The sequence below is a fragment of the Pan paniscus genome, chromosome 4, assembly GCF_029289425.2.
Source record: "Pan paniscus chromosome 4, NHGRI_mPanPan1-v2.0_pri, whole genome shotgun sequence".
NCBI classification, from domain to species: Eukaryota; Metazoa; Chordata; class Mammalia; order Primates; family Hominidae; genus Pan; species Pan paniscus.
In genome coordinates, this window is record NC_073253.2 from 34,760,838 (window position 1) to 34,772,939 (window position 12,102).

The 12,102-nt window shown below is 38.2% G+C and overlaps 1 protein-coding gene across 4 annotated transcripts in view; it reads right to left on the bottom strand.

Annotated features, from left to right (window-relative positions):
- Nucleotides 1–571: 571 nt before the first annotated feature.
- The window catches only part of FAM151B (family with sequence similarity 151 member B), a 59,086-nt gene continuing 47,555 nt past the window's right edge, over nucleotides 572–12,102 (bottom strand). For all 4 annotated transcript variants that reach the window (XM_003822269.5, XM_034959888.3, XM_034959887.3 and 1 more), the window contains one exon: nucleotides 572–5,893. In XM_003822269.5, the coding sequence (XP_003822317.2) occupies nucleotides 5,734–5,893 (160 nt within the window). In that variant the 3' untranslated portion in view covers nucleotides 572–5,733. The remainder of the gene's footprint in view (nucleotides 5,894–12,102) is intronic.

Below are 12,102 nucleotides of genomic sequence, written 5' to 3' on the forward strand. Positions count from 1 at the left end.
TGTTCCCTCCCAATTAAAACAGACTGCTGTCTCTTTGGGGACTATACCGCAAGCCATGTGTTATTCCATCATAGGAGTTTTAGCAAATATTCAACTTATCATTTACGGGTCTCTCTCCCATGACTAGATTACTGTAAGCTCCATTTCTGAATCATATAGGGACAATTTTGGAATTATTCACGCAGCCTGAGCACATCAGACATTGCTTAGATGCCTGCCCCTTCTCTCCCCATCTGCCCCCCGAGTTCCTACTGAGCTGTGACGTCTTGACATGAGATTCCCTCATGAAAGATACAGGTGGCTGGACAAGCTGGTTCCCCAGACCAAAAGCTGATGGGTATAAAGAGGTAATTACTATGAAGAGTAAGAGTGGCACTGATGTGAAACACTAGGACACTGGAGCCCGAGCTCTTGCTGCTGAGGTCTGGGAGCTCCCTTGGATCTTGCCCTAAATAACAAGGTCGGAGATACAGCATTTGTCTATATATTGACTAGGTACTTAATTCTCTTTGTAATTACACAAAAACAACAACCCATGACCCCAACTCCAACAAACAAGCAAATTACAAACTGTTCCAAATTACTTTTAATCATTTCCCACTGGATAAGTACATACCTGGCTAATTAACAAATTATACCACTCTTACAGGACAATAAGCTACTCTTTATTAGAAGCCTTTGAATTTTTGAACAATTGATTTTCTTATTAAAGTCTCTTCTGGAATTAGGATTACTCTACCACTCTTGAGAAATAGCCTTTGGATGATATGTGATCTCAACACCACTATATTAGACATCAACTTAGAGGGAAAAAATAGGTGGCACTTAACCATTATGTTGTGCATTTGAACTTCTTTGCAAAAATTTTCTACACATACAAAGATATATATCTTTAAATCTATATATATATATATTTTTGAGACCGAGTCTCACACTGTCGCCCAGGCTGCAGTGCAGTGGCGTGATCTCCACTCACTGCAACCTCTGCCTCCTGGGTTCAAGCGGTTCTCCTGCCTCAGCCTCCTGAGCAGCTGGGACTACAGGCACCCGCCACCGTGCCTGGCTAATTTTTTGTATTTTCGGTAGAGACGGGGTTTCACTATGATGACCAGGCTGGCCCTGAACTCCCTGACCTTGTGATCTGCCCACTTCAGCCTCCCAAAGTGCTGGGATTACAGGCGTGAGCCACCATGCCTGGCCATGTATATGCTCTTTTACAACCTGCAGTAAGCTGTAACATCTTCCCACATTAATAAAGGTTGGGCCAGGTGCAGTGGCTCATGCCTGTAATCCCAGCACTTTGGGAGGCCAAGGTGGGCAGATCACCTGAGGTCGGGAGTTCGAGACCAGCCTGGCCAACATGGTGAAACCCCATCTCTACCAAAAGTCAAAAAAATTAGCTGGCCGTGGTGGCACATGCCTGTAATCCCAGCTACTTGGGAGGCTGAGGCAGAAGAATTGCTTGAACTTGGGAGGTAGAAGTTGCAGTGAGCCGAGATCATTCCACTGCACTCCAGCCTGGGCAACAGAGTGAGATGCTGTATCAAAAAAATAAAAAATTTAAAAAAGTTTCTGCATAGTATTCTATTGCATTTCTGGACATCAAGGCCTTTAAAATATTATTGAAAATGGATATATAATTTACATACAGTAAAATGCACAAATATTAAATGTGACAACTCAATAAGTTTTTTGCCTTGCCTATGTACACATCAAAATAACCATTTCCCAGAACAAGATACAGAACATTTTCAACACCCAAAAAAGTTCCAACATGCTCCATTCCAGACAAAACCCCACAGAACCATATAGGTTACTACTATTCTGACTTCTAGCACCATGTATTAGTTTTGACTATTCTTTAACTTCATATAAATGGATCCAGAGAATATGTATTCATTTGTGCCTTTTTTTTGCATGATGTTAATAACCTTTATTGTTACATCAGTTCAAACTGTTTTAGTGCTGTGTAGTAATTTCATTGTATGAGTCTACCATTATTTATAAATTCTCTTACTGATGAAAATTGGGGTTGTTTCTAGTTTTTGGCTGTTAAGAATAAAGTTTTTATGAACATTCTTTTACAAGTCTTTTAATGTAAATACATGAGCTCTTTTCTCTTGAGTATATGGCTACAGATAGAGTGGCTGGGTCTTAAGGTAGAGATATACTTATCTTTATTAGAAACTGCCAAACTGTTTTCCTTTTTTTCCTAAAAGGTGTTTTTAGTCCTTATAATATTAACCTCTCTGGTGGGTATGTACTGGCATTTATTGTGACTTAAACTTGTCTTTCCTGAATAAGGAATACTGTTGAGTTCCTTTTCATATTCTTTTGGCCATCTGAATTACTTTTTGTGTGTGAAGTATCTATTCAAGTCTTTTGCCCATTTTTAGTCAGTTTTTTGGGTTTTTTTCTTATAGTTTAGAGGAGTAATATACCCTCTGTCAGATATGTGTCAATGGTGTCTTTTCTGAGAAGTTTTAAGTTTTGATAAAGTCTATTTATCAATGTTTCCTTTTATGGCTAGTGTTTTCTGGGTTACAAGAAACCTATCCCTACCCCAAAGTCCTGAAAACATTCTCCCTTATTCTCTTCTAAATGCATTAAGGTTTTAGCTTTCACATTTTGGCCTAAGATCCATCTCAAATTGTTCGTATATGGCATGAGGTAGGGATCAAGGTTATTTTTTTCCATATGGATAGCTATTAAAATTTTACTTTCCAACAGAATACATTTTATAATTCTCTTATGTGTTTTTGTTCCTGAGAACAGTTTAAAATACACCTTTAAATATTAATCTAAGTGAGGCTGCATGCGGTGGCTCACGCCTGCACTTTGGGAGGCCAAAGCGGACAGATCACATGAGGCCAGCAGTTCCATCCAGACCAGCCTGGCCAACATGGCAAAACCCTGTCTACTAAAAATACAAAAATTAGCCAGGTGTGATGGCACAGTCCTGTAATCCCAGCTACTTGGGAGGCTGAGGGATGAAAATCACTTGAACCTGGGAGGTGGAGGTTGCAGTGAGCCAAGATTGTACCACTGCACTCCAGCCTGGGTGACAGAGTTAGACTCTGTCTCAAAAAAAAAAAAAAAAAAAAAAAATCTAAGTGATATCAGGCTTATAGATTTCTCAATATATAATTTTACCATAATATTAATATTTTAAAAAAATTATCAAAGGTAGGACAATTAAGTAGTAAAAATAATATTCTGGACAAGTGAGTTTTACTTTGAACTTCAACAAAAGGCAGTTTATTTATAAATTCACCTGTCTTTAGTAATGCATGGTCTTTGTAGAAAATTTATAAATTAATTTACTATAATTTAAAAAGTTATTTTCTATAGCAGTTGAAATTTTATAATGAAATTGCACCTTTTGTCTTTGGCAAACAACCATGGATAGTAAAGTTTTAGGTATGATTTGACAAGAAGCATTCCATTTGACTAGAGCTGAATTTTCAAGTGGAAATACTATAATTGTCTTTAAGTATTTATATGTCTACAATGTTTGATGTTGTATCTCTTAGTGCTATCTATCTATAATGGACATGATCACAGGATAAGTCTAAAAGAAGAGTAACTTTGCTGAGCATTCACTATGTCATTGAGCTAGATATCTCTACTACATGAATCTCACATAATCCTCACAACAACCCTACAAGAGAAATTTTATTCCCCCACCTCCACTTTATAGACAAGTGAGCCTGGAGTCAATGGCATTAAAGATTTCCCAAAGTCTATGGCTAGTAAGGGATAGAGGTGGGGCTGTAAAGAAAATCTGTCTGAATTCAAAACCCAAGATCTTTTCTCTATATAGAACTATGTTATTCTCTGGGAGAAAAATGGTTGATTAACAAAAGGCAAATTACATCTTTTAGGACATTCACTAGTAAATTACTTGTTAATAAATCAAAGCAGCAACATATTTTTCTGGATGTTTTTCTCAGGACTATGCCAGGCACTGTAAACGATACTTAAGCATGAACCTTTGCCATAAAGGAATTTACAGTCTAGCTGAGGAGACATAGCTAACATGCACGTGTCAATTAGTGAACATAACTAAATAGTTAAGATTAATGGTTAAAGTAGGATCTAGAAACCATTGATGTTGAATAAATTTTTTAAATGAAGAACTGCGCTGGAGCACAACAAACTGACTTTTAGGTGGGACTGCATTATGAAGGGTCTTGAAAGAGGAAAACTGAGTAAAATTGAGTTTAAGCCCTTGAAGGTTTTTGATTTGGCATAAAGAAAGAGGTATTTAAGAAAGTTTTGGCTGGGCGTGGTGGCTCACACCTGCAATCCCAGCACTTTGGGAGGCCGAAGTGGGTGGATCACCTGAAGTCAGGAGTTTGAGGCAAGCCTGGCCAACATGGTGAAACCCCATCTCTACTAAAAATACAAAAATTAGCTGGGTGTGGTGGCGCACACCCGTAGTCCCAGCTACTCGGGAGGCTGAGACAGGAGAATCACTTGAACTGGGGAGACAGAGATTGCAGTGAGCCAAGATTACACCACTGCACTCCAGCCTGGGCAACAGAGCAAGACTCTGTCTCAAAAAAAAAAAAAAAAAAAAAAAAAAAGGCCAGGCGCGGTGGCTCACGCCTGTAATCCCAGCACTTTGGGGGCTGAGAAGGGCGGATTATGTGGTCAGGAGATCGAGACCATCCTGGCTAACACAGTGAAACCCCGTCTCTACTAAAAAAATACAAAAAATTAGCCGGGCGTGGTGGGGGGGGGAGGGGGGGCGCCTGTAGTCCCAGCTACTCAGGAGGCTCAGGCAGGAGAATGGCATGAACCTGGGAGGCAGAGCCTGCAGTGAGCCAAGATCACGCCACTGCACTCCAGCCTGGGTGACAAAGACAGATTCCATCTCAAAATAATAATAATAATAATTATTATTATTATAAATAAAAAAAGAAAAGAAAAGAAAGTTTTGTTTAGCAGAAAAACTCAGATCTCTGAGTAGAGTGTGAGAAATGAGCCATGAAAAAAGTAGTTCATAAAGTTTTACTAGTAGAACAAGGACCTGAATGAAGGTGGTGGCAGTAAGAAACTTGGAAAAAAAATGATACATAACAAAGACTAAAACTGCTCTCCAACAGTATATTGTCCACTATAAATCAGATACTATAGAAATAAGAAATATAAAAAAAATACTTAGCCACTAGCATGCTTCCCAATCACATGGAAATTCTAGATCTACCTAATTTAATCTATAGTTTCAGGAAATGGATTAATAGATCTTGATATGAGACAGCTGCTGACCCCTGTGAAAATTAAAAACATTTTAAAAGCCCTCTTCCTTTTTTGTTATCTCTGAAATAACCAGTTTTCTAGGAAAAAGGAAAAGAGTACCATATTTTTCATAATCTCTGTAATGCAAGTGCCAAGCACATGTGATTTATACCTGTTTTATGACATATGGATTCTGCCAATCATCTTTAGTTTATCAAAACTATTTTTATGAAGGGGTGCAGAGTATCATTTTCCTGAATTATTATTAGACTAGGCCACGTGTGTAAATAAATCTCTTGTTTCCAAATCTCTTATGTAAGTGCACTATTATAAGGACATATGCCCACAGAGTAAGCACACAATAAGCGTTTCTTGATTAGATGACTTGGAACGTCAATCAATAACCATAATTTATATGGTAATTAATTCAGACCAATGGAGAGAAGGATTATGAAACCAAAACACAGGAAATAATTGAGAATCTTCTTCTTAGAGATTAAATTTGATTCCAATGGCTTGTTTAAATTCATGGTTTTGTGGTTCCAAGATGTCATAGAAAACTTGTTTTTTGTCAAAATGGTCTCTAATGTAAAGTAAATCTTCAACGGAATAGTTATCATTTTTTCCAGTCCAAATAGTCAGGCTGTACCTGCATTGAAATAAAACAGAATTATATAGTTAAAAGTGGAAGAAAGCGATGAGTCATTCCAATAAGCCTAAAAATACTTTCATTTATCTCTAACTCAAATGCACTCAGATGAAAAAATTAATCAGCAATGGTGTAACTGTACTTTCATATTTCATTCTTTCATCAAGAGGGACTAGAGACAAAAAAACATTCACACTGCTGTTGTCTAAATGACATAACTGCTCTATCTGAATTGCAGGACTGTTAAATGGACTAAGAAACCAGATGAGTGGCATGGGAAATGGTTCTAATTCTGGAAAAAGGAATCGAACAGACTATGTTGCTGATGGAGGAATCTGTAACCTGGGTTTGTTCAGGAGCCTGGTCAGGGTGAAAAGCACAATGGGAAGGGATTGTGAAGAGACACAAATGTCACTGACATCCACAACACTTAGAATCATATATGGAGGCCCTGCTGTTTCTTTTGGAGGTTTTTTTATGAGATACAAGAATGCCAAGAGATTTCACTAAGAATGACAAATAGAATACATTTAGATCTTTTTCTGATGAGCTGAAAACCAATAACCTATGTAAATTCATTATGGATGTAAGAATATGCTCAGAATGTTAATGTTACTTAAACTGTACGCTTCTATTTCTTCTGGTGACACTACTACTGTTGCATTCAAGTCTAGGGAAATGCAAAGCTGTTAAGCAGTTTCATATTTATATTCCCCATAAGCTTGTCAGAATCCAGGGAAACTTTCCGAAGCATTTTTTCTACTAATGATAAGAAATAACTGCCTAACCAAGGCATATTTTCTTGTCATATTGACACATTCCTGCCCTTAAGGATGGCGACACCATTCTGGAAATACAACAGAGGAAAGTAATTTGGATATTGCCCCACAGCAGTATCATATTACAAACCAAAAAGAATTTTAAACCACAGCTAAGGGACACAGAAAAAGAAAAGTGAAAATTAGTTCTGAAACCTATATTTTTTGCTAAAATGGAATCTCTATTACTTTATCTGGGCACCATGGTGAAAAACCTTATAAAAAGACATGGTTATGAGCATTTAGGTAAAAAGAAGAGCTTCCCAGTATTATTTTGCCTTTTTTAATATTCACTTCATTGTATTCAGACTGAAATGGAAAAAACTGCCTGAGGGTATCTTAAACATTCATTGATATAAATTCTCAAACTTCATTTTTTAACCTTCTTTATTGTGAAATAACACATAGAAAAAAGTACATAAAACATAAATATAAATTTTATCAGATTATTATAAAGTAAACTCCAGTGTAATAAAACAAATAAATGAAACATGGCCAGCAGCTGAGGAAGCAGCTTGGTGTCACTGCTCTATCACGATCTCCTCTCAAGTCTCCATGATCTTTAAGATTGTTAAGTATATGACAGAGAAGGAAACAGGAACTATTACAGAGTGAAGGAGGCTGAGGAGATACGATAACTAAATTCAATGCATGTTCTTGGAGAGTTTTCTGGATCAGAAGAGGAAAAAGGGTATTGTTGTAATGGTTGGTAGAATCTGAATGGGGTCTGTGGACTGTATGGTAGTGTTGTATCAACGCTGACTTCCTGACTGGGAGGCTGCATGGCAGTGATACAGAAGCTGCCCTTCTTTGGGGTGGTATCCTCTGGAGTACTTAGGGATAATGAGGCTCATGCAGAAAAACATAAATAGAAAATTATATATGTATAGAGAAATAATGGACAAATGCAGGAAACAATTGGGGAATCTGGGTGAAGGAGATGTGGTAGTTTTTGCAACTTTTCTGTAAATTTAAAACTTTTGAAAAATAATCGTAAATCACTCCTATAAAAGACAGTTTAAAAAAAAAAAAAAAAGGCAGGGCACGGTGCCTCATGCCTGTAATCCCAGCACTTGGGGAGGCCGAGGCAGGCCGATTGCCTGAGCTCAGGAGTTCAAGACCACCCTGGGTAACACGGTGAAACCAAGTCTCTACTAACATACAAAAAATTATCTGGGCGTGGTGGCGCACGCCTGTAGTCCCATTAACTCGGGAGGCTGAGGTACAGGAATAGCTTGAGACTTGGAGGCGGAGGTTGCAGTGAGCTGAGACAGTGCCACTGCACTCCAGCTTGGGCTACAGAGTAAGACTCCATCTCAAAAAAAGAAACAAAAACAAAAACAAAACAAAACAAAACAAAAAGTAAAAAAACAAAACTCCATTAATTTTCAAATAAAGGAAAAGGCAAAGTTATTCAAAACAAACAAAAAGACAACGGGAATTGAGGTTAAAAAAAATCATTAAATAAGACCAAGAACACCATGGTAAAGGTGTAATTCTTAATGAAGAGAAAATAGGTATGAATGTGTACACAACAGATAGCATATCATGAACATTTAAAAAGGAAAAACTATGAAGGTGGATGAGGAAATAGACAAAAATATCTTAAGAGTTGGAAATGACATATTTGTACATATGAAAAATAACACATTTACAATAAGGTTATTCATGAAAACAATGTAATATAAAATATTAGAAATATGCCAAATGCCCATCAAAAGGAGGCAAGTCAATTATAGTACATACATAAATATCATACACCTAGGAAAGAAAAACAAGAAAGTTTACTTCAGAAAGAGCTCCACCATGTATTAAGTCAAAAAAAAAAAAAAAAAGAGGAAGGAAAAGAAAAAAAAAGCAAAGAAAAGAACAGAACCAAGAAGCAAGGTGTATGACATACCATAACTTCTTTTGTTTTAAAAAGAAGGGGGACCAGGCACGGTGGCCCACGCCTGTAATCCCAGCAGTTTGGGAGGCCGAGGCGGTGGATCACTTGAGGTCAGGCGTTCAAGACCAGCCTGGCCAATGTAGCAAAACCCCATCTCCACTAAAGATAAAAAAAAATTAGCTGGGTATGGTGGCGGGTGCCTGTAATCCCAGCTACTAGGGAGGCTGAGACACGAGAATCACTTGAACCTAGGAAGCAGAGGTTGCAGTGAGCCAAGATCCTGCCACTGCACTCCAGTCTGGGCAACAGAGCAAGACTCCATCTGAAAGAAAGAAAGAAAAGAAAGAAAGGAGGAAAGGAAGGAAAGGAAGGAAGGAAGGAAGGAAAGAAAGAAAAGAAAGAAAGAAAGAAAGGAAGGAAGGAAAGGAAGGAAGGAAGGAAGGAAGGAAGAAAAGAAAGAAAGAAAGAAAGAAAAGAAAGAAAGAAAGAAAGGAAGGAAGGAAAGAAAGGAAGGAAGGAAGGAAGGAAGGAAGGAAGGAAGGAAGAAGGAAAGAAAGAAAGAAAGAAAAAGAAAGGCTGGGTGCGGTGGCTCATGCCTGTAATCCCAGGACTTTGGGAGGCCGAAGCAGGTGGATCATGAGGTCAAGAGATAGAGATCATCCTGGGCAACATGGTGAAACCCCATCTCCACTAAAAATACAACAAATTAGCTGGATGTGGTGGTGCCCACCTGTAGTCCCAGCTACTTGGGAGGCTGAGGCAGGAGAATCACTTGAACCCCGGAGGTGGAGGTTGCAGTGACCCGAAATCGCGCCACTGAACTCCAGCCTGGTGACAGAGTGAGACTCTGTCTCAAAAAAAAAAAAATTAATAAAATAAAAATAAAAGTAAAAAGGAAGGGAAATTAGAAGCTATATTTACATTTACTCTTATACGTATAAAGAAACTAACAATTGTAGTTAGTGACATTGGGCAGGAAGACTGGGTAGATGAGAGAAAGCCTTTTCACAGTGTAAGTCTTTATTAAGTTTTTGAATTAATTTTTTTGTTTGAAAAATTAAATTTAAAATACTTTTAAAAGAAAACAAAAAGTAACACACAAAAAACTTAAATAAAATAACATTAATAATGTTTTATTAATGTATGACAGAAGCTGGTAGTTTTACTCCAATATCCATTCTCCTTTTTCTTTCTAACAAACTCCTGAATTCTAACTAGACACAAGGTTGTACAAAATAAGATCTACATTTCCCAGCTTTACCTGTAACTAAGTACAGGTACATAACTGAGTTATAGCCAATGTGTTATAACAGGAAGACCTGTAACATGAGTAAAACTGCAGAATAGGAGTTTTTATCCCTCGTCTACCCCACTGAAACACCGATTTTGACAACTACTCATGGATAAAAGTACCTTTGTGGGAACCCAGGAGTCCAGTGGAAAGACTCCGCTACTACATTGGAGCGTACACACACACAAAATCTGAGAATAGACACATTGAAGAAGGTAAAACATTTCACTTTACCCACATTACCCCTCCTCTAAGGCAGCACAGTTCAGTGCCAACAAAGACCTCCTTGGCCTGTGTACTCTCCTACAAGGAAAAGTAAAAGTGTAGTAAGCACCTAGCTTCACTCCCCATGTGGGATGCTGCTCTTCCTCTCACCCCACCCAGAACGCTGAAGGGATCAGCAAGGTTGATTAGTCCAGGAGCGACAGGAATTGGAAAATGGCAGAGGCTCACTTACTTTTAATTTTATTGGGTACATAGTAGGTATTTATATTTATGGGGTACATGAGATGTTTTGATGTAGGCATGTACTATGTAATGATCACTTGAAAAATGGGGTTCCCACCCCTCAGGTATTTATCCTTTGTGTTAAAAACAATTCAATTATACTCTTTTAGTTATTTTTAAATGTACAATTAAGTGAACTATAGTCACCCCGTTGTGCTATCACATATTAGGCCTTATTCATTCAAACCATTTTTTCATACTCATTAGCCATTCACACCTCCCCCCAACACCCACCACCACTACCTATCCCCGCCTCTGGTAAACCAACCTCCTCTCTATCTCTATGGGTTCAATTGCTCCAATTTTTAGAACCCACAAATAAATAAGAACATGAGATGTTTATCTTTCTGTGCCTGGCTTATTTCACTTAACATAATGATCTCCAGTTCCACCCATGTCGTTGCAAATGACAGGATCTCATTATTTTTTATGGCTGAATATATTCCATCGTGTGTAAGTACAATATATATACTTTAATCTACTCATCTGTTGATGAACACTTTGGTTGCTTTCAAATCTTGGCTATTGTGAATAGTGCTGCAACAAACATCGAAGTACAGCTATCTCTCTGATACACTGATTTCCTTTCTTTTGTTTACATACCGAGCAGTGGGATTGCTGGATCATATGATAGCTCTATGTATAGTTTTTTCCTCAAAAAACTAAAACCTGTCTGGGCACGGTGGCTCACGCCTGTAATCCCAGCACTTTGGGAGGCCAAGGTGGGCGGACAGCCTGAGGTCAGGAGTTTGAGACCAGCCTGGCCAGGATGGTGAAACTCCGTCTCTACTAAAAATACAAAAAAAATGAGCTGGGCGTGGTGGCGGGCGCCTGTGATCCCAGCTACTTGGGAAGCTGAGGCAGGAGAATCGCTTGAACCTGGGAGGCAGAGGTTGCAGTGAGCCGAGATCACGCCATTGCACTCCAGCCTGGGCAACCCAGTGAGACTCCATCTCAAAAAAACAAAACAAAACAAAACAAAACTAAAACCCTCGTACCAACAGCATACTAGGGTTCCCTTTTCTCCACATCCTTGCTAGCATTTACTGCCTGTCTTTTGGATAAAAGCCATTTTAATTGGGGTGTGATGATACCTCATCGTAGCTTTGATTTGCATTTCCCTGATAATCAATGATGTTTAGCAACTTTTCATATGCCTGTTTGCCATTTGTATGTCTTTTTTTGAGAAATGTCTATTAAAATCTTTTGCCCATTTTAAGATCAGATTAGATTTTTTCCAGTAGAGTTGTTTGAGCTACTTATATATTCTAGTTATTAATCCCTTGTTAGATGGGTAGTTTGCAAATGTTTTCTCCCATTCTGTACATTGTTTCTTCACTTTGTTGACCATTTCCTTTGCCGTACAGAAGCTTTATGACTTGATGTGATCCCATTTGTCCATTTTTGCTTTGGCTGCCTTGCTTGTGGGGTATTACTAAAGAAATCTTTGCCAAGACCAATGTCTTGAAGGGTTTCCCCAATGTTTTCTTGCAGTAGTTTCATAGTTTGAGGTCTTAGATTTAAGTATTTAATCCATTTTGATTTCATTTTGGTATACAGTAAGAGACGGGTCTAATTTCATTCTTCTGCATATGACTATCTAGTTTTCTCTGCACCATTTACTGAAGAGACTAATTTCCCCAGTGTATGTTCCTGGCAGCTTTGTGAAAACACTGTAGGTGTGTGCATTTGTTTCTGGGTTCTC